We start from the raw sequence: 27,749 nt of genomic DNA on the forward strand, positions 1-27,749 counted from the left end.
TTAAATATTGTGTACTGTGCGACGGGCGAGCAAGAGTCCCTACTCCCTAGGTCCAGTCAGATTTTTCTACAGTTGTTCGGCCCCTTATTATTTTACTAAAATTCCCGATGAAGAAACGGTATTGCAGTGGTAATTTTGGGCCAAACCAAGACGCTTAAGGGTTATATTCTTTCGAACATTATGGTATGGATATAGTTTTCTGATATTGTTTATTTCGATAATGGTTGGAAATGCAATAAAGTTTCTTAATTGGGAATGGGATTGGTTGGTATTTGGAAACCACGGATCGGTAACGGATGGGGAGGGTGATGAAATCTATGGGTGGAATTGGTAAACAAAAATATAAACAAAATGGAATGGAAATAGTAACGTTTGAAACTGAAATGCAGCTCTCTTGTCTTTGGCAATTGCAAACTACAGTTACCAAGAACGTGGACAAAAAATAATTATACACTGCTTAATGAGTCTACCTTTGTACATTCCCACTATGATGTGTACGATTCACGAAATCTTCTTTGCTCGTCAAATCAGCGCTTTACTTTATTAATTCATTTGTTTTACATTTATTCCGAAAACATTAGATAAGACGGGCACTATGTTAGGAACATTTCGTAGAACAGAGGTTCAATAATAGTAATTTTGTCAGCGAACTCGCTCTATAGTGTTTATAAGCTAGTTTGACGCAGTTTTCGGCGTGGGGAAGACGTAGAAAATATCAGAAGTAAGATGAGACTAGAAGTAAAGAGCATAGCATTGGTAGTAGATCCTGGCACTAGTGAACAAATTTGAGGATTTTATGCCGCTTCCATCACGCCTACACTAGAGAGAAAAAAAAATTGGTCGAGTTCCAAAAAAATTCTTACCCCCTTCCCCTCAACCTAAAGCCGCGGAACACGGACGCGGGTACTTGAATCTAGTTCGGCCGTCTACCGCCACGAGCGTCTCATGTTTTGGAGGGGGGAATTCAGAAACCGCTACCAGAGGGCCAACCGTTGGTGTCTTATCAAGAATATTCACTTTCGCCAAGTGAGGAATTTGGATAGCTCAGTACTTCTAGTCTCATCATGCCTCTGGAAATATTAATTCGTTGGCTCAGAGGCAACATGAATCAATGTCGCATGGGCTCTCCTTTTTGAAACACTTAATGTTATTTTTAATTGTCTTTGCTATGAACTAAAATCATTTTTAATTAACTAGATAATCCTGTCAGAAAATGTACTAAAACCTTCCTCTAAACGGGGATTACCATTGTATGGAATAAGCGGCCATTATGGCAAAACCAGCGGAAACCACAACCACGAGGCTTATATTTAAAAGTATTTTTTCTCGAGTTGTTTGTTTTATGCAAGTAACCATTCTTTCTTCAACGTAGGGCGTTCCTTCCCGAGACTGTTCAAGACCACAGAACCAGACACACAGCATCGAAAGCTTACTAAACAGTTCAGAGCGGTTAGATACTACCTTCACCCTTGTATCTTTCTGCTTCTCCGTAAAGAAAGATGTGGTTACGTCGGCTGAAACAGTAAGAGATTTTTGCGTCATGGATGGTTTTGATACTGATTTCAAAATAATTTGCTTAGACGGTTTACTGTTTTTTCGACATCACAAAAGTGCGTAAAGTCGCAAGTACGGAAAAGATACGATCTATCAGATGTAAATATGCCGTAAATATGGTAGATTTTTGTCGCATAACCCAGCCTACAATGTCACCAAAATATCTTTGGTGTTTTTAAGTCCTATTCTCTTAAGCGTCAAGTTGCCATAGTCCCAAATACGAATGCATATGCTACTTTTTTTTTGGTTTTTTCTTATAGGGTAGGTAGGAGAAATTTTTCTTTTGCCGTATTATCAGAAGTTAATGACTTCTTATCCTGGGAAGTATTGGACTCTAACCATATCCGGAACTATCTCTGTTAGCCAACTTCTTATTAGGTGCTTCTCTCATTTTAAGCTGGCAGGCTGATTTGCGCGCCAGCAGCGGGCAAGAAACGAAACTTTAAGGTGTGTCCTGTGGTTTGAGGTAACGAATCAGAAACGGTGGCAAGAACAGCTGTTAATAGAATTTGCTAGAAATTCCGTTCAAACTAGTGTAGGGTCCTAGGCCCACGGATTGTAATGAATTTTCAGAGAGTTCTAGACACACGGCTTTTCAACGATTGGCGCTGAAGAAGTTTTGAACACGCCCCAGATTTTGAGAGCCACAGCCTCGCGGCGTGGGATTTTGTCAGTAGACTAGATCGTTTTCCTAGTGGGGAGGAAACTTTCGACCCTCTTTTACGATTGCCATAGGAAATTTTGACTTGCAGGGATGGATACTATATAAAGCCTTATTGTCCAATACTTCCCAGGATAAGAAGTCATAAACTTCTGATCGCGCCAAGAAAGGCCATTAGAGGTTACGCGAGATGACTAATCTAATCTAAGCTTTTTTGTCTATGAAGGGATTTCCACACTAAGCCTGTGGCTTGTTTACAGGTGGGTCCCTTTACAATGCATAGGAGGTTGGTGGCTAGCCCCTATGCCACAGCTAACCTACAGTACCCTATACTAACTATTACCGTTAACCTCTGCAAATTTTGATGGCTCCCGCTTGCTTATTCTGGCTTTGCCCCTTGGCGTGATATGAGGGAAATAACCTAAAATAGCTGTCTCCCTCAACTGTCTCGGTTTAGTACTTTTAATGAATGGAATGGTCTACGACAAATTTTATGGAATAGATTTTACCAGTTTGATCGCTGTTGATTCCATTAGTAGAACTCTCAGTTCTGAGTGTTATTTCGTAGCATAAATCATCTTTGGCAAATCTCGTCCATAATGTGGTTTTATAAAGCTGAAAACGTAAATGAGATATTTTACTGTCATCACACAATAACTCTTAATTCCCAACCGTGAAATTTCTCAATTTTTATCCAAATCGCTCAAGGTAGTCGATTAAAAGCGTTATTTCCCGCGCAAATAGTCAAGCTGCGTTTACACTTGACACTTCGACACCTTGTTCAACCGCTTGAGAAAGTTCGAAATGTAAGATTTTGCTATTAACTATAAAGTCCTAAAGAAAATTCAATTCCTATTTTAAATAATGGAATAGAAACGTGAAAAAGCTTTCAAACCGGATCCAAAGTGTCAAGTGCAAACCTGACTTCAATGTTGTTCTAATGAGAAATGCGAATGTCATGCTCGGTTTTCAGTTCGCTTAGAGACTTTTTGGTAAAATCTCAACCCTAAGGCCGACTTCCATCGAAAAGAGTTCTAGCGAACTGAAAACCAAGCATCGAGTCTAACAATGGAGCGGCTATGCTGATTTTCGAATACCCGCTGGGGGGCAAAAGATGGAAGGGTTCTCGCTAACTGAAAGCCGTGCAATGTGGTTCTAGCGAACTGAAGATGAACAATAGAAATCCTTTTAAATTAATTTCCTCTTGAATTTTGGCTTTCCTCTGAAGGAAATTCTCTTTTGTGTACCTTCAGTTCGCTAGAACCACATTGCACTGCTTTCAGCTAGCGAGAACCCTTCCATCTTTTGACCCAGCGGGGCTTCGAAAATCGGCACGGTCGCTCCATTCTTAAGGCCCGTTTTCAATCAAGCTTTTCATGAAGCTTTTGCTTCAAAAACTGAAGCAAAACGCTAAAGCGAAATCGGAACCCGTTTTCAAACGCGCTTTTTTGGGCGCTTCTGAATCAGATTCGCGTGAAATAATCGAAAAGCTGGTATCTACCTCGGGTAGATATTTGCTTTCGCTTTTATCCGAAAAAGCGCTTGGCCTAGTAGTCACGTGGGTACATTATTTCTCTCGAGCAATTTTTTTGCGCCGCGTGTTTTAAAGTGAGAATAGGCCTAATTTTCAAAAACAATATCGAGTGTTAAGGATATTTAGAAGCATATTAATGGTGTTTTTAACTATTTTAAGGATATTTAGAGGCATTTTAATGGTGTTTTTAACTATTTTAAGGATATTTATGAGTATTTTTTAACTAGCCTAAATATTGAACAGAAGACAACTGATATAAACACGGGTCCTGACGAGCGTGGAGAGGCGAGAGAAGTGAATTTGAAAACGGGTGAAGAGTTTCGATTTTGCTTCACCATTTGAATCGCGTTTTTGTCAGGCAAATCGCGATTTACTGTTGAAGCGAAGCTAGTAAAAAAAGCAACTAGAAAAGCTTGATTGAAAACGGGCCTTTAGTCTCGATGCTCGGTTTTCAGTTCGCTTAGAGACTTTTTGGTAAAATCTCAACCTTAAAAGCAACAAATAGAACGAAAGGTTACTTACTCTGTGGGCTTCTGGTGGTTCGGTGGCGTAGCTGACGGCTACGGTGACGCAGGATGTTATAATAAAGAGAAAAAGAGCAAAGTAGAGGTAGTGAATCTTAGAGATAAAAGAGGGTCGAAGGTCAAGCTGGCTGCAACCCGGGGCTGGATGTAAAAATTCGTATAGTAATCTCGATGCGCCCAGAGTAAAGCCAAAGATTAAACCCCAGAAAGCGCCCTGCAGTAACAATCGTGACCACGCAAATTATACTCTATTCGTAAGAGCGTAGGTAACATAATAAGATTGAGTATGACACTTATTCTTTTCCAATAAATCTTGTAAAAGAAACTGCTGGTGATACAAGGGGTAGTATGTTATGGTTTTACAGTTACCAGAAAATATGATAAGGGACTAGAAGTAAAGAGCTCTAGCACTGGTAGTATATCCTTTCACTAGTGAACAAATTTGAGGAATTTATGCCGCTTCTATCACGCCTTCAGTAGAGAGAAAAAAATTGGTCGAATTCCAAAAATATTTCCTACCCCCTTCCCCTCAACCTAAAGCCGCGGAACACGGACGCGGGTGCTTGAATCTAGTTCGGCCGTCTACCGCCGTGAGCGTCTCACGTTTTGGAGGGAAAATTCAGAAACCGCTACCAGAGGGCCAACCGTTGGTGTGTTATCAAGAATATTCACTTTCGCCAAGTGAAGAATTTGGTTACATCGATACTTCTAGTCTCATCTTACTTCTGCAGTTACCTATCTTTTTTCACCAAAAATATGATATGGAATAAACTTGATTTGGAGATGAAAGTGTTCAACTTAATGCTATTACGTTTCTTATGTTCAGTGATAGTTTTTATGGAATGTATACTTTTTCATTGGTTCTTTTCCAAAGTATGGCCAATACGTAGACAGCGGCTATTGGTGGGGATAAATACGAGGCCACCATGTTGAGGTAGATGAATATTTTGCCTCCACCCAATGCTTCAATGACTGGAATCCACAGAATGCTCATCCCGATCATAACAATCACAAATGCCCTGAAAATGATATAAAACTATGCTAGGTATCCATAATCTAGTTTGTTCCTATACGACTTTTCAGCGATAAATAAGATTTTTATGTTTGAGATTTGGTTTATATAACTTAAAATATGTTGTGTTGTCGTAAGTGTTGGAACCAAGAATTAATGTCTCCACCACTGCATTATAAACTTTCACTTAGAAAACGAAATTCTTCTTTAGACCAATTCGGAAACATGCAAAACCAACACACGAAGGTGAGACCGTCATTGAGTTATTCTCGCTCGCACCAAGAAGCAACGCCATACGTAGATCAATTTCACTACACGCGGGAGGCTAACCGACTCGCACGGCCTCTGGCGGAGCTTCTTGGCAAGAGGGAGAATACCCCAATGGCGATTTCGCCCCTCTGTGTTGTTTGCCCTTTTTTAAAGTTCCGAATTGGTCTATAAATTATGTTTTCTTTTGGTCCATCTGAATTGAAACGATCAAAGATTATGTGGTTTACAAGATTTAGCTCCTAAACATTGGCAATAAAACAAGGAAATAGTTACTTTTGTGGAGTAGTTACGTTTATATTACCAGCATACGTGCACTAAATAATAGCACGTTTCTGCTATGGTTTTACAACGTTCTTAAATTGAAGACTAAACATTTTTACTGTTTTTAGGGCCAATTTTGGTATCCCATATCTCCGTAATTAAATGTTCTTTGACACTAAAAATCACACCCTTTAATAAATGCAGACTTATCCTGTATAATAAAGGGCATTTCGAGAGAAATTTGTTCACCAAATCAAGGTCTAACGATCGTTTAAAAGCCTTCATATAGTGTTAGTAAATGTGGTCGAGAAGGTACACAAATAATCGCCACTAAAGTCAAAATACTTATCAAAATATTTTTTACCTTCCAACGATCATTAGTTCTCTGACGCTAGCCTTTTTGCGTATTAGTGCCCAAATGTCCAAAGTGAACAACGTACTGGCACTGTTGAAAATTGAACTTAGATCGCTCATTAAGGCTGCTAACATGACCGCGACCATTAAACCACGTAGACCTACAAAAGTTCATTGTTATATATTAAGAAGAAATTACTGTTGAGGATAGGTTCATTTCGCATAACAAAAAGTGTCTACGCTGGACAAGAGACATTCCCATTACTCCTGATCCCAAGGAATAATGCACTATCCCACTTACAAGGTTATTGAACCCTTTTCGTAGAGTTGTTCTTTCAGGCTAAGAAGCGCGACCACAGACGGGCAAACCAAATTACAATTACGCACTAGGTTTGAACTACTAAAATCAAAAGCGGATTATGCTTCACACATAAAGTACGTAAGTCCCACTTTTCCATAGTTTTGACCATGGATATCATGACATTCCCGAAGTAAAAACTAACCAGACGAACAAAAAAGCTCTTAACCAATCATAAGTCCCTAACCGTAGATAACCTCTTTAATGCCAGACCAATCGCCGACGGCTACAGTACTATTTTCTTGCATCGGACCTCGACTCGACCTCGCCGTCAACCTAACCGGGAAGCTCGGAAGGCAAATTTGCGGTATCGTTCGGTTGTCGCTATAATATATTCAACGTTATAAAGCTCAAATTCCGAAAATTTCCGAGTCACTTAATAGGTCTTCAACTAAATATTATAAGAATTTTTTTAATTTCAAGAGGAAAATAGCTCAGCGAATAATAATAGACTCGAAAACTACACTTAGCCTTGGCTAGGTATCGGCGGTATCCTGATTCCCGAGCCGCCGGAGGCTGGACTCGTCGTAGCCGCGAGAACAGAAAACAATCCTCCTAATAAAACAGATACACGGCGTCTTAAATAGTCCAAGCAAAAACTACCCAGATTGATAACATTTTAACGCCTTACTCCCATATAATCTTTGGTATTGTGAATAGTTTTATATAAAGAATATTTTAGACACCCTACTCAGTCTTTATATTAGTTCTCGAATTTAGGTACGTGGTAAATCGGTTCTTTAGGCGGAAGGATCGGATGGATCCGAAGGAGCCGCGTTACTGAACTATTTCCCTCCGCGTAAGGGGAGGTTCTTTCCTAGGAGCTTGGAGAATATCGTGTAACTCCCCCAGGCACATGTTACGTACTTCATGTGTGAAGCCTAATCGGGTTCTGGTCATACTGTGAATACACTACTTATGACTTTCATTAACCTTTTCAGTGCCTGCCTCACTTTTTGTTATTTCGATTTGCCTTTTTTACTACCGGAAGGCATGATTTCCAGGACTAGTCTTGGGTAAGCGATGTTAGAGCATCCCGCGCGGTTTCCGCAATGTTTAAAACATTCCTCGGGATCTACGCAGCCAACTGAATCTAAGGAGAAAGAAGATGCACGATATTTTACCACAAGGCACCAAAAATGCATCGCAACACTTATCTGATAAGACTATTTGTGACTTAATAATACCAGAAGTAAGATAAGGGACTAGAAGTATCGAGGTCACCAAATTCTTCACTCGGCGAAAGTGAATATTCTTGATAACACACCAACGGTTGGCCCTCTGGTAGCGGTTTCTGAATTTTCCCTCCAAAACGTGAGACGCTCGTGGCGGTAGACGTTCGAACTAGGTTCAAGCACCCACGTCCGTGTTCCTCGGCTTTAGGTTGAGGCGAAGGGGGTAGGAAATGGTTTTGGAACTCGAGCAATTTTTTTTCTCTAGTGTAGGCGCGATGGAAGCGGCATAAAATCCTCAAATTTGTTCACTAGTGCCAGGATCTACTACCAATGCTAGAGCTCTTTATTTCTAGTTTCATCTTACTTCTGATAATACTGAAGTGAATTTTATGTTCAGACATTTCGATATAGGTGGCCTTTTTGGTGAGTTAAGTTCGATTTTATAGCCAATCAAAGAAAGAAACAGTATTAATGGATTTTGATCCCACGTTAGACTGGAAATGGCTTACACTTTACGCGTCGCCTTTCTTGGTTGACTCTAACATTTAACTAACGAAGCGTCTTGTACCTTTTAGAGTACTAAATGGCGAAATAAAAGAAGAAATCACAAAATCTTTGCGAAATCGTGAAATCACTAAATCTTTCTCGAAATCACGAAATCTTTGGCAAAATCACGAAATCCCGTACGCTTTTTTGGGAATGTCGGACCCCTAGGATTAGCCCATTGACGTCCACAAACCTGGATTGAAAATTCGGCTGATACATCCAGGTATAACGATCAAATAAAGCGGCAGTATTTTCATAACACCAGCGAAGAGTGTACCTCCTTGTGCGTGCGAAAGGTTTTTGGCAGCCAAGAGTCTTTGTACCATCATCTTTAAAATAAAATAGTGGCACTTGTCAGAGTTAAATGTTATTAACAGAAAATGTGCACTCTAAGAAATGGAAGTGTTAAAAAGGTGTTTAAACGGTGTAAACACCGTAAAAACACCCAAAAGAGTGTTTTATTACCTTGAGTTTTTAGAGGCCAATTTAAAGTGTAAATTCGGTGTAAAATAACACTATTAAAACACCGTTCGAAATTAAACATGAAAAATTATAATACTGCTGGTTTCTTAAATAAGGTCTTTCATTTATTTTTCATTAATGTTTTAATATTAAAGTAAATACAAACAGTAAAAAATTATTGAAAAACGTACTTGTTAAACCCTTTTTTAAAGATGATATTCATGAAAGAAAACAGTTTTATCCTTTAAATAAAATTAACAAAGAAATTGGTAATCTGGCGGTGTTGTACTTTCATAAAACTATGCTAAACGTGTTAGGCGACACACTTACAGGTGTTAAGCAACACTCTTAATAGTGTTAGGCGATACTCTTAAAAAACGAGTAGGTACTGGCCTCACAGTAGGGCCAGCTTGAGAAGCCAAAGTGGGGCACTTGCTTTTGTGACATGTTTCATCATTATTTTGAGAAAAATTAGAGTACTAAATGGATTTGTTTTTGTAAATTCTGTAGCGCAAATTAGATTAAACGCGTTTCTGGTGCTCGAAAAACTCTTAGTGAAAAGAGCTTATTAAATTTAACAAGAACGTCTATATCTACTGCTTGAATATTATAGCCTCCAAAACTAATTTAATACCCTATGCATTTGTACGAATTGAAAACTTTCTGCCTTTTTCAGAAGTTTATAAACCCGTAAAAATGACTTTACACGCATTAACCTTCGCTTAAAGAGGTATAGTTCTGCATGTGAGAACTTTCCTCCCTATAGGTGATGAAGTTCTCTCAAGATGGAACCGTGCTATGAATATAGCATTGATTGCTAATAATACTGCGGAATGGCGGATAATCAAAATTTAATTAAACAGGAAAACCATATTCGATATTTGAGTTATGCCTCATGAGTGGTAAAAATGTAGCTACTATAGTGTTTTTTACGTCGTCGGTTTTGCTCTTAAGTCTAGGAAAAGTACTAGAATTTCTACTACTATCCTACCAAATAATCTCCCACTCTTAAAGGTGTGAAGCGACACTCTGAAAGGTGCTATGCCGCACCCTTTAAGGAGTTGCACAACACTAATATGAGAGTAAAAATTCACTTTCAGTGCGATATAAGAGTTAAAAAGGTGTTAAACTGCACCTCTGTTGCACAATTTTATACTTATCTTTGCCACCAATTGCTCAAATAAGTGTTATTAAACCCTTTCAGGGGTGTAAATGAACACCTGTAACGGTGTCAAATTTGGACCCATATAAACTACTTTTAAAGGTGTTAAAGCACACCCCATTTTCTTAGAGTGTAAGTGTGATTAAATCCCTTCAGGGGTGTAAATGTACACCTGTAACGGTGTCAAATTTGGACCCATATAAAGTACTTATAAAGGTGTTAAATCACACTCCAATTTCTTAGAGTGTGGAAGTAAAGAGAGCATAAGTGACCGGAAAATCGTAAACATCACTTTGGGAATGCACTACTTAAGGGTTTCACTTTCCGTTTTGTATAATTGCCAGCCGACTGTATTGAGTTTCGTTGCATTTGTATAGATACCTGGTCGGTGCACCAATACCAAATGTTGGTACAAGTCTGTCCGAGTAAAAATCCGATCCAAGGAAGATCGGGGTCGTCGTAGGGTCTCAGCATTTGGAAGGAATTCTCTTGGGGTAATCCGCATGTGCTGTTCGCGATGACCACCCTGGGTAGCGCTGTCATATATTGTTCCTTGATGGCGCTCATACCTCCAACCTTCCAGAAAGCTGCGCAGATATGAAATTGCAAATTGTCATTGTGGCGCAATATTGACAGATGTTAATGACTCCAATAGTTAATGACTCTACAAGTACTGACTCTAAGAAGGCTATTTAGTTCAAGCACCCCACCTCTTAGAGAGGAGTATTTCGATTGTTTCTCATTCGCTAACTCAAATCACAGACCACGCCTAAAAGTTAGGAACTGCTGATGTCAAAAATAAATAGGGGAAAGTGTCGGACTGCCATACTTTCCTGCCGTTGCCTTAGCTTGACATGCATTTCGAGACGCTCAAGCGCGCGAGAGGTGTTTAAAATGGTATCAGCCAATCAGATTTGTAGTTGATGATGTCATTCTTCCCGAAAATAACGCTCGTACGCCAGAAGTAAATGTTACTTCTGTTATAAGCTAAAACGTTTTAATAACATCAATATTAGCAAACTAAATTAATACAATCTCGAACATCATCAAATAAATTGTGGCGATAAACTGCAGTAGGCACGGTCAGCCTCAGTCAAAAGCAGCTAATGTAAAATAAAACCGCACTATTTCTTCACGCGCAATATCACAAATTATCTTAGGTACGTGGTGAATAGGCGAGGGGGATGAAACAGATTTCGCGAGTATGCATTCAATCCTCCAAATGCATGTCACAGACGAAGGAGAGAGTCCGACACTTTCCCTTATTTATTTTTGCTGATGTGCGAATCGGTCCTTAGCTCAAAACGAGGAAAGCACCGTTGCGTTCCATTGGTAACTCTGTGATCAGAACTTATAAACAAGCTGCTGATCAGAGATTTATAGTTTCAAATATGTACACTCTGAGTCTTTTTCTTTAGAAGATAGAATTTATAAACTTCTGGCACTAAGAATGCAATGGGTTTTTGGTAATTTTTGTATGTATAGTCAAACCTTTGATGGCGACTATTGTTGCTCCAGTGATCATGATGAAAAATTGCAATGTGTCTGTGTAGATCACTGCTGCGAGGCCTCCTGGAAAATTATATATAATCAGTAACAATTTTGGTGCCTTTACAGTCTCTTGAAGAGATAATAAAACGGCCAAAGAACCATTTATAGTTCCTTTAGGCAAATTCATTGTTAAAACTTGTAAATCATCCGTTATATAAATTTCAAAAGTTCACATATTCGGTCTACCATCATTTCTGATAAAGAAACCAGCCCTTGGAACGTTCGACAATTAACGACTTCTATAATTTAGTGCTTTTTATTAGTGAAAAAGGCTTTTGCTGTGTTTATTTAGAGGTCCCATAAAGGCGGACTTCCATCGAAAAGAGTTCTAGCGAACTGAAAACCGAGCATCGAGACTAACAATGGAGCGACTGTGCCGGTTTTCGAAGCCCCGCTGGGGCAAAAGTTGGAAGGGTTCTCGATAACTGAAAGCCGTGCAATGTGGTTCTAGCGAACTAAAGATGAACAACAAAAATCCTTTTAAATTTATTTCCTATCGAATTTTTGCTTTCCCTGAAGGAAATTCTCTATTGTGTATCTTCAGTTCGCTAGAACCGCATTGCACGGCTTTCACTTAGCGAGAACCCTTCCATCTTTTGACCCAGCGGGGATTCGAAAATCGGCACGATCGCTCCATTCTTAGTCTCGATGCTCGGTTTTCAGTTAGCTAGAACTCTTTTCGATTGAAGTCGGCCTTTAACACGTCAACTTTTGAAGCTTTGATATTTATATAAAATTAACGGATTGTTAATGATTTCCATGTAGTCTAAATCTTTTACTGCATATTTGACTGGTCATTTTATTCTTTTTTCAAGCTATAGAACTATCTGAATTAGAAATGGACCTGTGACGGTACATATGGCGGTCATTGCTAGCAAGAGAAGGACGGTGGTGTAGAGATCCCAATGAATGGCTTGTTGAACAAATATTGCTCCAGCAAAGAGGTTTACCTTTGCAATGAAGAGGTTTACTTATTAATTTATTTGTATGTAGATATAGGTCTCTACAATAAAGTGTGTCATTAAGTCGTTGCTGTATTCTATGAATACGGAACGTCAAAGGATCTTCTGTAGAAGAACCTCCACGATTTATCAAGGAAAAATAGAAATAACTGAAAGCAGGAATGTATGGAGGGGCTGGAATGGCTGGAATGGCTAAGGGGGCTCTCGTTGTACCCTTGATGGTGGAAACATAAGGCGAGTCCTTTTTTGATTTGAGAAGTGAAGCTCATCCCTCTACATCTGTTTAGCTGTCTACCGAAGGCGAAAAATGTCATGACTCGTTAAAAAAAGGCATGGCAGAAGCGACCTTTTTGATTTTTAAAGTTAAATGCGCTGATTCGCCGCCGTTCGCTTTCATATTCGATTCTCTCAGCCTAGGCAGAGGACTTAGGGAGAGGGCGGAGAATCATAGCAAACAAGTTTTTTTGGCAGCCAATGAATGAATGCAAATAATTTAAGTGGTAAATACGATTTTTACGTCAGGCTATGACGTCACTAGCGTAAATTAGGCCACGCCAGTTGTTTCCAAGATCATTTCACGCAGATTAGGATTTGACCTTAGCCATTCCAACCCCTACATACATTCCTGGTATTACACTTCCACCTCCCTCAGTACTTGCTGTTATTTCTACGAGCCTCGAGGTTCATCTAAATGCTTTAACGCTGTTATTGATTTAAAAACTCTAATGTAGAACTAAAACGGAATGTATTTCGAATTCGACACACAGTTAACATTTCTGAAACTAATTTATGTACACATTACTGATATTTTTGTAAAGATGTAAAGTATTAAAGAGAGAACGGCCAGGTATGTCCGGATGCGATTGCCACCAAATCGTTTCGTCATGTACTCCGGTAATGTGCAAACCTTCGTCAGTTAAAAAAAATTAATACAGAATGTTCAAATGGGTGGTTTTACGTGCGATTATGATTGCAGTGTTTCATGGATGACCCTTTACTTAAATTAGCTTTGTCTTTCAGTTTCTTACTTAAGTTTAAAGGGTCATCCGTAAAACATTAAAACCGTAACATGTTAACGGTGGCCCTTAGAGCAAAATGTCATAGATCATTTCCGACTCAAAATCACCCATAGAAACTATTGTACTTAGATCCTAACAACGAAGCGTCGTCATTACTGTGACACCGAGTGAAAAAGCCAGGGGGATGGGGAGATGATCTTTTCTGATCAAAAATTTATACAGGCAGACGCTAGTGAATATTTTATAATTTTTTGAATCGAATTTTCATCGGATATAGTTATGGTGAAGTAAATATCCTTTAAAAATATGACCGCCACCGATCGCATCACGGCTAGACTTTAGGAAGGGAAAACTATTTTCACCTCATGTGTACATAAAAGTGATTTTCGTACTCTTAACAAACGAAGGCCACAGTAAAACGAATTGCTCATAGTAACTTCCTATATAATAAACCAGAAGTTTATGACTTCTTATCCTGGGAAGTATTGGACTCTAACCATATCCGTAACCATCTCTGTTAGCCAACTTCTTATTAGGTCCGATCACCGCGCCACCTACGGCGTTTCCCTCATTTTGAGCTGGCAGGCTGATTTGCGCGCCAGCAGCGGGCAAGAAACGAAACTTTAAGGTGTGTCCTGGGGTTTGAGGTAACGAATCAGAAACGGTGACAAGAACAGCTGTTTTAATAGAGTTTGCTAGAAATTCCGGTCAAACTAGTGTGGGGTTCTAGGCCCACGGATTGTAATGGATTTTCATAGAGTTCTAGCCAGACGGCTTTTCAACGATTGGCGCTGAAGAAGTTTTGAACACGCCAAACAGTTTGAGTGCCACAGCCTCTCGGCGTGGGATTTTTTCAGTAGATTAGATCGTTTTCCTAGTGGGGAGGAAACTTTCGACCCTCTTTTACGATTGACATAGGCAATTTTGACTTCCCAGGATAAGAAGTCATTAACTTCTGAATAAACTACTATCATCTCAAAATGTGAAAAATTAAATTCATACCCCGCTAGCGATGAAAACAGGCAAAAAAATCCATCCGGTCATTTGCAAAGCGGCGATTGCCTAAAACATAAAAATATTTTCACGGCTAGGTACATTTGATTAAAGGGCAAATTAAATGCCCAGAAGACAATTTTAAATTGATTAAAAAATGTTGTTTGCCCATTCCAATATCTCTTCAAAGTAACTAGTTAAAATCTTACAGATAACTCGTAAGCACCGACACCAATCCCATTGGCGGACGCTGAACCAGCTAAACCAATGAAATGCTCACTTCCTATGTTACTAGCGAATACCGAAGCCCCGACCTAAGAAACAAACAAATTTTAATACACTTCTAATCAACATTTACAAGACTAATTAATTTCTTACCGGTAACCAAAACATAAATCTTCCAGCCAAGAAATATCCACTCACAGTGCTGCGATTCGATTTGTACATAGCCTGCCATTTTAAGAGTCAACCAATTAAAATTATTTACTACACCTAAAATCCTAAATCATCATGTTATAAGATGCATTTTTGTGTTAGAGCACTGTTGCCCAAGGTTTTCGAAGTTGCATCAAATCTTTTGCCATATTTTAAATATATCAGTATGATTAATCTTAACTTTCATGTGATTTTCTATTTGTAAGATTTAACTCGCGCAGTTTTTACCTTATAAATATTATACACAGTTTCCGCGTACTTGGTCATTTTGAGTTTTGGTGCAAAAAATGAATTTAGTTTTTCCTGTATTTATTAGAAGTCCCCTTGATTTTAATGTAATATTTAATTTGTCTATGTCATTTTCGATGTCACTCATTAACTGTTACAATTGCGAATTTGCCCCAATTATAGCGGTGTCGTCTGCATATTCATGCGCTTCCACATTTGTAAGTGTTTGGTGGACCGTTGAGGTACATATAGTGTGCTACCACGAACTTTGTAGTGACGTCATATGCTCTTATCTCTTACCTTATTTTCAGGCGACCATATTGGCAGTCGCGAGACGTCGTCAGCTTGGGCAATACAAATTCGGGACCCAATATTGACGTCACAGTTTTTCCCCCCTAGCTTCGTGGTAGCACACTATTGTCGCGCCCAAGTAAGAACCGACATTCAAATATCGCTCCAAAGCACACCAACGCCATCTCACGGCCAAACACAGGATGGAAAACCCGACCCAAGAAACCAGCCCCTAGTCGCGGGATAGTAAAGCTGTTATAGCTTAGCCCGATAGGTATACGAAACCAGGACGTAACTAGCTGATAAAGCTTGTCCTGGCTAGTTTAAGAGTCTCCCCGACGAATACGTCTTCGAGCGCGGCCGCCTAAGCTCGCGTTCTTCGGCAATCAATTACATATTTTACCTGTATCATTTAAAACGAATAAATAAATTTAAGTCTTGTTCCTTCCAACAACCCTCAGTGTCATTTACTACGCTGACAACTGGTGGAGGCGCCGGGCACGATCGTACCGCGCTCCCGTTTATGCAGGACAACCGCCCCGACGCCGTACCGTCTACCGAAATAACCGCGTCGTCCGCAAACTCAACCGATACCGAGATTTACACCCCACCGGGGTCCCTCATTGACATCCCATCGACTCAGCGCTACTCTAGACGTATGCTTCACCTAGCCCCCGAATTTCCCGGTATATCCAATTTGTAACGTTGCCCGGATATGTAACGTTACAAGTCTCTCTACGAGCGCGATTTTAAGTAGCGAATGTAGAAGATGTTAAAAAAGTGACTGTTCGTTTTGAGGGTAGAAATAGAACTGATTTTTATTATTCGGAACAACAGAATCCCCCGAGTCAACCCTGTCATAAAACCATTCGAGAGAGTTTCTTAACATCTCTCCGCCAAGTCATCAAAATTTAGGTAGATTTTTGGAAACTCCAATTAGTGCCGAATGGCATCCTAGTCCGGGAGGTCAGGGTCACGAGGACCACCCCAGGTAAGATGACAATAGGACACCATACCCTAAAGGCATAGAGGGTTGGAGAGTATGGAGACGCGCGGCTTTTTGCGCCTATACGGCGAGTGAAGTAGCCGGCCGTTACAAATTACCGCCAAAAAAAAAGCGCTACCACCGACAAATCGCTCTCCAGGCAACATGGCTTCCGCCGCCGATATAGCCGCCGCTGTTACAGCTGCCCTAAACGCTCTCCATATTCAACGCACGTTACCAAAGTTCGACCCAGCAAACCAAGATGTGAACGACTTTATCACAGTTTTTGAGAAACGGACAGCCGGTCAAAGTGACGCGACCATCCGTTTTCCAAGGGAACTCCCTCACTTGGTACTCAACACAAATCCGCATTACAGCTATCACACCACGAACCACCTTCAACAACCTTCTTGGTGGTCTGAGCCTCTGAGGTCCAACTCTTTACCCGCCCACTCGCGCCTAGCTTGAAATAGTGAGTTCTGAAATTAAGAATGAGCTGGATATGCTACAATCCTATTCTTCCATAAGGATTCCGTCGGTATTTAGCGACAAAGAAAGCTCGTTTTCCATTTCTAAGACCCGTTATGATTTAATGTAACGAGCGGAGTTTTAACAATTATCAAATCGGTACAACTTACGTAGAATCCAGCCGCCAAGACCGTGGCAAAATATACAGCAACAACCATGTAGTCCCAAACATCAATGTTCGATTCAAAATTATATTCGTTCATGTTTCGAGGATCAAAATTTTAAAATATGATAGAATTAATCTGGAATTTTAGTTCATAACAAATGAGACGTAACAGAGGAAGACTTATAAATTGGTTATTGACTAGCGCTTCTAAGATTCCTTCTAAATCTATCTCGACTTTAATTTGGCATTTAAAGGGTAAAGCACTCCAAGTTCGTGATACGTATAACGCTGATTTAAACATTCGAACATAAAGTAAATAATAATTATTCGTAGAAGTATCTCGTTGAGAAGAAAAGATTCTTCAGTATTTTTAATGCATTTCATAGTGGTGGTCTCCATTCTGAACGGTAAAATAGTTTATCTTAAAAAAATTACATGTTCAGGTTCTTTAAATATAATGCTTTTGCTTCAAAACCTCCCTAGCAATTGACAAAAAGTGGTCGAAATTATCCGGTCTTCAATTATTGATAATAATCTAAGCTTTTGTCTGTGAAGAGATTTCCGCACTAAGCCTGTGGCTTGTTTACAGGTGGGTCCCTTTACAATGCATAGGGGGGTGATTGCTAGCCCCATGCCACAGCTAACCTACAGCGACCTACACTAACTATTACCGTTAACCTCTGCAAGTGTTGATGGAAAGGAACAACCGGGTTAGACCGCGGAGGAAAACTCCTTTTAACAAGCGGGGAGAGAACTTGCAAACTCTACGCAGAAGGAATTGTTCCCAGATTTTCACCCGTTGCCACAGTCCGGGATCGAACCCGGGATCCTTTTGCTGCGAGGTGAAAGCGCTAACCGCTACGCCACCCTACTTTTGATGTTGTTATATTTGAGTCTTTAGTACCGAATGTGGAAATTTAACAACCAGTTATTTTGGTTATAATACCTGAAATATTTCCAAATCACTGTACAGTGAACTTTCAAGTACCTGGCCCTTCGTGTCGCTTTTAAAAATTATAGAATAAACTTGGAAATGGAAGAATATGTATGCGACGTTTAGATAGAGTACATACCGGTACATTCGTCGTTAACGGCAGTTGGAAAAGCCTGGCTATAGCGATAACGTGAGCCTGGTGTTTATCGTGGAAATAACGACTACATATACTTGTAGTAGATGTTCAATACGTTTCGTTTATAAGCAGTATATAAGGTAATAATGCCCTTGGTCTAGTTTGTGACGTTGAATTTGCATTGATCCCCGATCAAATTCGCTATAGACGAGAGAAATATTTCTAAAAGCCAAGCCAGGAGAGTAGAGGCATGTTAGAAGTGTTGCAGAAGCTACTGCTTCAAGCGGCCTCTAGTTTTCATATGAAGCAATTTTTTCCATACGAAAAATAGGCCAAATGAAGAGCGAGCTATCCAGGCAGGCTTCATTCATGGATGGCCCAGGTATGACCTAGACCAGGCCAGGTATTACAGTAACATTCCAAAGCGGTAATCATCGCGTCGTCTGCCTGTAAATCTGAACTGAGCAAAAAGATGGCATATTTGCAGTTGTTACATTGTGGTTTGGATAAATCACAGAGACTTCTTTAAAAGAATAATTATACACTTCAGATATTATGGAATCGGCCAGCTTAGCGATTTGTAATTCACCTTCATTTTAAACGATTTTAATTTTTGAGGAAAGACTAAATCTGCTGGAATTAAACAGACGAATAAATTACTATAGTTATATTTAGAGTTCATTGGTAAAGTCAGAAGTAAGATGAGACTAGAAGTAAAGAGCTTTAGCATTGGTAGTAGATCCTGGCACTAGTGAACAAATTTGTGGATTTTATGCCGTTTCCATCGCGCCTACACTAGAGAGAGAAAAAACTGGTCGAGTTCCAACAAAATTTCCTACCCCCTTCCCCTCAACCTAAAGCCGCGAAACACGGACGAGGGTGTTTGAATCTAATTCGGCCGTCTACCGCCAAGAGCGTCTCACGTTTTGGAGGAAAAATTGAGAAACTGCTACCAGAGGGCCAACTGTTGGTGTCTTATCAAGAATATTCACTTTCGCCAAGTGAAGAATTTGGTTAGCTCAGTACTTCTAGTCACATCTCACTTCTGGTAAAATTAATTTTCTTTAATTATTGCTCTGTTTTTAAAAAACTGAAGGTAAATGGCTTGCACTAAATACATTTTTTAAGGCATTGTAACTATAATTTTGTGCAGTATTAAATTAATCATGTAAGATTTGGGTTTCGAAAGATTTCCAATAATATATTTTAGAAATACATTTCTTGTGATATAAATATTGGTGGAGTGCTTTATTGTACTTTACATATCAGCGTTACATATTACACAATTTAAGAAACTAACAAAGCTTGTTTATAAGCAGGCGTTGAAAGGAGAGTAAAATGGGCAGATAATCAAAGGTGTTGTTAGATTAAGGACCTCTTCCACCTGGCAACGCTCTTTTGTTCCCGCGGTCACTAAATGCTTAGAGTTGTCAAAATATTCGTGTTGCGTGGCTCTTGCTTAACGGTGAACACGTGAAGGTTAAGAGGTATGGCGGCCTCATTAAGTGGACAATCATCATATGGTTCTACTTTAATTTCCTCGGCATTAATTGAATCAGGATTTACCCAAGATTCAATCTGATTCAATGACAGTCTTTCTAATTTCACTTGACAAGGCTCCATTTTTAGATTTTTCACCACAAACTTATAAGCCCGATCGCTTAACCGATCGAATGGATTCTTAAGACTTACTCCCTTCTGTTTTCTCAATTTTTTTATTTTCCTCATTTTACGCTTACGTTTTTTCTTCTTGTGACTGATGTCTTGCACGTCACTAGTGATTATTTCAGCATTGTCGTCGTTCGCAATCGGCATCATATTGTTCATCCACGATGTCTCGAAATAATCTGGGCTATTGATTAAGGGCTCCTTCGAATCTACTAAGCCTTGCCTACTCGTTAGTGCGTAAGCGTGATCGAATAATAAACCTTGGCGAATAATATCTAACCCATCATTAATAGACGGCGCGTCAAATCGAGTCTCGATGACACCCAGTCCTTGGACTTTTCTATTCCTCTTCGGACTTGAGCTTTGTTTTTTCATCGAAGTTCCGCCTAACCCTTGTCTACTCCTCGACGATTCAATTAAGCCTCGCCTACTCCTCGACGTTTCATGGCTCAACTTTTCTGCTAAGCCTTGCCTACTCCTCGACGTTTCATAACTCAACTTTTCTGCTAAGCCTCGCCTACTCCTCGACGTTTCATAACTCAACTTTTCTGCTAAGCCTTGCCTACTCCTCGACGTTTCATAACTCAACTTTTTTGCTAAGCCTTGCCTACTCCTCGACGTTTCATAACTCAACCTTTCCGCTAAGCCTTGCCTACTCCTCGACGTTTCATAACTCAACTTTTCTGCTAAGCCTTGCCTACTCCTCGACGTTTCATAACTCAACTTTTCCGCTAAGCCTTGCCTACTCCTCGACGTTTCACCCGAGTCTCGTTTATTTCTCGAGTTCGTATATTCATGGTCGCTGTCCAGTTCTTCAATATCCACCGAGTCGTCGCTATCGCACGTCTTGGTCAAGACTACGATAGTTCCAAAGCCATTATTATCGGAACTAACTTGAACTTCGTCGCAATCTTCCACATCTACGTTGGACTCTCGATCGCTTTCGTCGAAACCTTGGTTTAAAACTAATTCGTCTATTTCAGTGTCGTCTCCGCAGGTTACTTGAATCGAATGCGTTAAGAATTTATGATAATTCAAACCCAGTGTCGTTTTGAATGTGCTTCGACACATGGGGCATTTGAATAACTTGTAACAATGCACCGCCATCTTGTGGTATTTCAAACGATAACCTAATTTGCTGGTGTAACTGCACTGATCGCAACTATAAGGCCTTTCGTCACTATGTAACAAGTACAAATGCCGAGTTAAATCGCGCAAGATTTTAAATTTCTTGTGGCAAATGTGGCATTCAAAGTTACGCGCGGTCGAGTGAACGTTCTTAAGGTGAGTGGCCAAGTAGGATTGGCTCTTGAATCTGTAATGGCATTGCGGACATTCGAAGGGCTTGTCTTCGGAATGCGACGATAGATGGCGCGTTAATTGCTGTTTTAGCGCGAAGGTCATTTGACAATACTGACATTTGAAAGGTTTCTCTTTCAAATGAGTTAGCTCGTGTATCTTAAGGCGATATCTTCTGGCGGATCTGTGATCGCAAAAGCTACATTTAAACGGTTTTTCCGTCGCGTGAGTTACTTTGTGATCCCTCAATGTGAATTTTGTACGAAATTTCATGTCACACGCGTCGCACGTATATTCTCTGCTTTTGTTATCGATAATCAATCGTTGCGTAGCCATTTTGAATTATCTAGCAAATACAAAACAAATATTATTATTCATTTTTTGCACATCAAATATAAGTTGTATCCATAGCCTTTGAATTGCTTGCTTTTAGTTTTGGAATGTAAATTTTGAGTGCGTGCTAAACCGCTCAACGCCTACAGTTATATTAAGCGGAATAAACACTTTAAAAAATGAAATATTTCGTGAGATTATTCTTTTAACGATCACAAATATTTCGTAAAACTACCCCAGTATAGACTAAAATATTTTGTGACTACCCTTTACAGATCTTAAAACATTTTGTGACTACCCCTTTACAAAGATTTCGATGAGGAACATAAAACAATCGTGAAACGATCTCTTCAACGACCAGGAATATTTCGTAAAACTAAACCTTTATAGACCCTGAAATATTTCGTGACACTACCCCTTTATATACCCTATAATATTTCGTGACACTACCCCTTTAGAGACCCGAAAATATTTCACTACCTCTTTAAAGAAAATAAAATAATTTCAGAATCTACTCTTTATTTACCTTTAAATATTACGTCAAACTATCCCTTAAAACGCTAAAAATATAACCATGGTTAAAGAATGCGCGTGAGGACATTTGTTTTCTCTACAGGATAGGCAACTCCCTATCTCGAACGACAGCTTATTCTCTATATACTCTGTTACAACATCGGTTGTCAGCACGCGTAGAGCTAGGTCTCTATGTAACGTAGCTTTGTACGTGCTGTCAAGAGACCAAAAACTTCAGGATCTTCAGGATTTAAAATATCCGTGAGTTTTTTTAGCTCGAGTGCACGGACCTCTAGGCCTTAGTTTCAAATACGTGTGAAACTGCCTAGTACAGCACGTATTTGAAACTAAGGCCTAGAGGTCCGTGCACTCGAGCTAAAACAAGACGGCCCAAGGGCTCGTAATAGTAGCCATATCGTACGAGTGAATAACCCCTCTATACCCTACCCTAATGAGTGGATAACCCCTCTATACCTTACCCTAATGAGTAAATAGCGCTATCTCTTTCTATGCTTAATTGATTTACCGTGCATAAAATCAGAGTTAATAGCCCCTAGATTCCCTACTCTAAACAGTGATTAAATTATAACCGTATAAATTTACTTATGCTGTAATTCTAATATTCCGGCGAATCAAAGAACAGATAGTTTTTAGTGATAGTCCCCTCGATGAGTTTACAACATAGACTTATGCCTATGCACACTTATCGCATCTTATAAATTTCTAATAAAGACTTATGCCCACAAACTTTTGAAAGAGAAAGTTTAGTTATAGTGATTACGCATTTTAGTGATTATCCCCTCGAATTACTTTTAGCAATGCTAAAATTATCCAACGCATAACGCTCATTTAACACTATGTTAGCTCTATCTAAACCCACATTTGAATTAACCGCCAAAACGTTAAAGTCAAACATAACATAGATGACGATAGCTACCGAACGAGAACGAAACACATGAGGAGCGCGGTAGGAAACGGGGAATATCGTTATCTATTTAATTAGCACATAAATAAAACGAAAATAAATATAAAAACCCCAAACATTCAAATTCATAAGTATCCGACCCCACAGATAAAAATTCAAATTCATAAGTATCCGACCCCACAGATAAAAATTCAAAAGTATCCGACCCCACAGATAAAAATTCAAAAGTATCCGACCCCACAGATAAAAATTCAAAAGTATCCGACCCCACAGATAAAAATTCAAAAGTATCCGACCCCACAGATAAAAATTCAAAAGTATCCGACCCCACAGATAAAAATTCAAAAGTATCCGACCCCACAGATAAAAATTCAAAAGTATCCGACCCCACAGATAAAAATTCAAAAGTATCCGACCCCACAGATAAAAATTCAAAAGTATCCGACCCCACAGATAAAAATTCAAAAGTATCCGACCCCACAGATAAAAATTCAAAAGTATCCGACCCCACAGATAAAAATTCAAAAGTATCCGACCCCACAGATAAAAATTCAAAAGTATCCGACCCCACAGATAAAAATTCAAAAGTATCCGACCCCACAGATAAAAATTCAAAAGTATCCGACCCCACAGATAAAAATTCAAAAGTATCCGACCCCACAGATAAAAATTCAAAAGTATCCGACCCCACAGATAAAAATTCAAAAGTATCCGACCCCACAGATAAAAATTCAAAAGTATCCGACCCCACAGATAAAAATTCAAAAGTATCTGACCCCACAGATTAAGAGGTACCCCACCCCACATCACCCCGACATTTTGGAGATAAAAATAAATGATAAAAAACTCGTGGTTTCTACCAAGTCTCTATGGTTCAGTGGTAGCGAGCCTTACTGCTGCGCCAGCGACCCGGGTTCGATTCCCGGGTATGATGTGAAAAACTTTTAATTAAAATTAAATCTCTAATCAAGCCCAGTTACCCCTATTGGTGGGTTTAGGTACTATCGAGTTCCTTTTAAAGGCCGGATTTTCTGCTAGAGGGTTCTCCTGGTACAGAAAATGACTCGCGATCGAGTAACAATAGAGAAGCGAGTCGCCTAAAAAATACGGTTCTCCTGGTACAGAAGACCGAGAGTTGGGGGTTCTACCTGTGCAGAAAATTGAGATACGGTAGTCACGTTAAAATATTTGAGCCCCGTTTTTTCCTCAAACTTCGACGCCCAATATTTCCGAAAGTACGGTTCTTCGGGTACAGAAGCCAGAGCAATAAACATTCAACAAAGTAAACTATTGCTTTGAAGTTCAAGGTATAGCTAATTTAATTATCTTCTAAACCACATATCGGTTTTGTTGAATACCACAGGGGGGTTAGTCTCCCAATTGTTAGCCACGGCAACACAAATCTGTCAAAGAATCAGTGGTGAAGTGTACTATTGAGGCAGAGAATCTATATTCAAAATAAACTATTTCTTTGAAAATGTGAAAACCAACGAGTGAGGGCAAGGGGTGAGGGCTATGGCTATATCACTATGTTGTGAAAATGTTTTAGATAATTGTAGGCACATGCAGCCCATATGGTAAATTTAAGAATTTTTGCCTACAGTAACAGTAGTGAGAAAAGTAATTCTACACTTCATTGCAATTGTTCAAAAAATTTTATTTCAAATTAAAAAAATTGAAGAAATTTTTTAATCAATCGGCTGGATTTTGATTCCGCGGAGTATTTTACAAAGCGAAAAAGTTTAGTAACATCCGAACTAGCACATTCGTACATGTAGTTCTTTTCCGAAGCATCCGATAAACGTTATTTCGAGTAAGACATTCCATAGCATACGAAACAGTTTCTAATAAAACTATGGAGCTCTACTGAAATATTTCGAACTTATATTGTTAAAAAAAGCCAAAGTTGGGTAAAACTTGCGCGCTTTACTGTTAAAAATCTTACTATAGTTACTAAGAACGTTTGGGCATTACAAAGAAAAAGTTCATTATGTGACTAGGGGTAAGCAAATTTTCTGGTGTCTATACGTTCTTAAAACTCCCCAACCCGAAGGGAGGGGGTTGTATTAGTATAAGTGAAATTCATCTCTATACTCCCGAGCATAGAAAAACTATAAAACTTCTTCACGTCACGTGGTTTCATTTCTGTTAAAAATTTACCGTCCAAAAATATCCAGTTTGAAGAAGCAGTAAAATCAATTTTAAGTAAATATCCAGAGACAGCTTTCGTTTGGTGAAGGAACTAAGACTTGTGAGATAATTTACACTGCCATATTGGTGGGTTCAATGCAGAAGGAAAACTGAAACCCACCAATATGGCTCCCAAAACCGTGGTAAGACTTAGGAGGGTGTAACGTACTACTCGGCCAACTGAAATCTCTCTACAACAAGGACTGTGCCAAGTTCGGGACCATAGCGGTATTTCAAGAAGATTTTTTGTCATTACTTTGAAAGAGCATCTCCCAAAATTTCTGGAGTCCCCACTACGAACAATTGTAGAAACCCATTAGTGACCGTGCCTTATAACTTTCAACCCCTCTGGCGGTAGGGGTACTGTTTTGGCCCATTATTGTCACCCTCCTTTTTTGCCTCGACAACTTTTCCCCGTAAGAAGAGGATCTTTTGTAATGAACGTAGACTATAGTGAGCTACAGCTCGAGAGAAAAACCATGTGACGTGACGTCATTACTGGGGTTTTAAATTGCATTGCCAAAGCTCACGACTTCCAATATGGTTGCTAGAAGAAAGGTAAGAGATAAGAGGGTGTGACGTTACGACAATATTCCTAGTAGCACTCTACTGGTTTTCCGTACTTAGACCTTCGACGGAGGTAAAATTTCCACTGACTTTGTTGTTCTTCGCGAAGTGGTGTTACAAACGTAGGACTGCTGAACAGATTACAATTGAAATGTAAAGTGTAAGTATGTTTATTGCTCGGGCTTCTGTACCGTATTTTCGGAAATATTGGGCGTCGAAGTTTGAGGAAAAAACGGGGCTCAAATATTTTAACGTGACTACCGTATCTCAATTTTCTGCACAGGTAGAACCCCCAACTCTCGGTCTTCTGTACCAGGAGAACCGTATTTTTTAGGCGACTCGCTTCTCAATTGTTACTCGATCGCGAGTCATTTTCTGTACCAGGAGAACCCTCTAGCAGAAAATCCGGCCTTTAAGCTAAAATATAACGATAACGATAGCGAAAACTCCGGCCACTACTGTTACTACGGCTCGGGTCAAACTAAGAGCCTATCGTATACTACGATATGGCTAAAAACTCGCGGATATTTTAAATCCTGAATATCCTGATGTTCTTCGTCTCTTGACAGCACGCACAAAGCTAGGTTACATAGAGACTTAGCTTTACGCATGCTGACAACCGATGTTGTTACAGAGTATATACAGAATAAACTGTCGTTCGAGATAGGGAGTTGCCTATCCTATAGAACGAAAAAAATTTCCTCACGCGCATTCTTTATCCATGATATTACCTTAACCTAATTAGTAGGCCTAATCAAAATTTCATTCGGCCTTGATTTTGAAAGGGAAAGCTAATTAAAACATTGTAAATAAGAAATTTAGTCTACAAGAATTTAAAATTAAATTCAATTACACTGACGCAACACTAAAGCTCGAAATAATTTCAGTGTATTTCTAGTAGCCCGTTACTATTTCCCCGTCATTGGTTCGCTTTCCAATACCAACCAAGTCATTGAGGCAACGAGCCAACGACGCCAACGAGGCTCTTTAGGAACCTTGGCAACGAGGCACTCAGAAAGATGATGCCCTTTAAATACTACAATTACACCCTATTTTCTAATTTTATAACGAAACCTACAGTACAACTACACTTATGACTAAGCTCGTAAATTCAAATTTAAAGTTAATAAAGTATTATAGAGTTAATATTAAACAATACACTCACCACGAAATTCGAGTCACTCGACGTATTCAAGTTTTATCTCAGGCATTTATTCAGTAAGACCAAATATGGTATGGACTTATTCCAGACTCTTGCTGTAAAAAAATGAACTGTCGTCTGCTAGAGCCGTGCTTGGCAAAGTTGGGTCTCACTCTCTTCGCCATGTTTTGAACTCAAGGGTCTTGTCATATGATTTTAGTTACTGGGACGTTATAAGTATCATAGTTACTCATAAGTGGGCCATCGTTAGTTTTTAAGTTACATTGTTGTAATGATAGAGCCTTTGAGCGCTCTTCGTGTTAAAACAATTTTATTGATTGATTTAACCATGGATAAATGATGCGCGAGAGGACATTTGTTTTCACCCTATAGGATAGGCAACTCCCTATCTCCGACGGCAGCTTATTCTTATTAGTCGACATATACTCTTTTCCAGCTTTGGTTGTCACCACGCGCAAAACAACGTAACGTCTGTATGTAACGTTACACAGAGACCTTGCATTGCGCGTGCTGACCACCGAAGCTGGAACAGAGCATATATAATAATAAAAATAAACTGCGGTCTATCCTATCGCTTGAAAACAAGTTTCCTAACGCGCATCCTTTATCCATAATACAACCATGGATAAAGAATGCGCCTGAGGAAATTTGTTTTCACTCTACAGGATAGGCAACTCCCTATCTCGAACGACAGTTTATTCTGTATATACTCTGTTACAACATCGGTTGTCAGGACTCAATGTAGTAGGCGTGCTGACAACCGATTTTTTTACAGAGTATATACAGAATGAGCTGTCGTCCGAGATAGGGAGTTGCCTATCCTGTAGAGTGAAAACAATTTCCTCACGCGCATTCTTTATCCATGATCCAACCTTTAAATATTCTTGAAAATTACCAGTGACCTTGATGCATGGATGAAGTATGCGCGTGAAAAAACATTCGACGCTCTACAGGATGTGCAACTCCCTATACTAAAAAGTAGAAAAGTCGATACTAGCACCATGGATGAAGGATGCGCGTGAAAAACATTCGACGCTCTACAGGATGTGCA

The 27,749-nt window shown here is 39.5% G+C and overlaps 2 protein-coding genes and 2 long non-coding RNA genes across 4 annotated transcripts; 2 read left to right on the forward strand and 2 right to left on the reverse strand.

The window, feature by feature from the left end:
• Window positions 1-52: 52 nt before the first annotated feature.
• LOC149713065 (uncharacterized) lies at window positions 53-2,030 on the forward strand. The gene is made up of 4 exons (XR_016370676.1): window positions 53-183; window positions 1,198-1,316; window positions 1,373-1,522; window positions 1,581-2,030. It is a non-coding gene; the product is annotated as an uncharacterized LOC149713065 (long non-coding RNA).
• Window positions 1,243-19,132, reverse strand: LOC149713066 (sodium/mannose cotransporter SLC5A10-like). Its single transcript, XM_089845634.1, has 15 exons — window positions 16,976-19,132; window positions 14,777-14,848; window positions 14,608-14,712; window positions 14,408-14,467; window positions 13,189-13,293; window positions 12,269-12,374; window positions 11,365-11,445; window positions 10,255-10,460; window positions 8,443-8,578; window positions 7,514-7,621; window positions 6,181-6,331; window positions 5,124-5,292; window positions 4,272-4,487; window positions 2,725-2,830; window positions 1,243-1,514 (listed from the first exon to the last, which is right to left on the reverse strand). Exons 1-15 carry the CDS (start codon window positions 17,066-17,068, stop codon window positions 1,243-1,245), a joined length of 1,986 nt encoding a protein of 661 aa, XP_089701760.1. The 5' UTR covers window positions 17,069-19,132.
• On the forward strand, window positions 6,328-8,449 carry LOC149713067 (uncharacterized). The gene is made up of 3 exons (XR_016370675.1): window positions 6,328-6,560; window positions 7,470-7,544; window positions 7,612-8,449. It is a non-coding gene; the product is annotated as an uncharacterized LOC149713067 (long non-coding RNA).
• A 126-nt stretch (window positions 19,133-19,258) lies between the features above and the next one.
• On the reverse strand, window positions 19,259-26,851 carry LOC149713068 (uncharacterized). The gene is made up of 2 exons (XM_089845679.1): window positions 26,702-26,851; window positions 19,259-21,354 (listed from the first exon to the last, which is right to left on the reverse strand). The coding sequence occupies exon 2, from the start codon at window positions 21,342-21,344 to the stop codon at window positions 19,455-19,457; it is 1,890 nt and encodes a 629-aa protein (XP_089701805.1). The 5' UTR covers window positions 21,345-21,354; window positions 26,702-26,851; the 3' UTR covers window positions 19,259-19,454.
• Window positions 26,852-27,749: the final 898 nt, after the last annotated feature.

Source organism: Phalangium opilio, unplaced genomic scaffold, assembly GCF_054372755.1.
Source record: "Phalangium opilio isolate 3A_F unplaced genomic scaffold, DU_Popi_V2 ptg000009l_1, whole genome shotgun sequence".
Classification (NCBI taxonomy): domain Eukaryota; kingdom Metazoa; phylum Arthropoda; class Arachnida; order Opiliones; family Phalangiidae; genus Phalangium; species Phalangium opilio.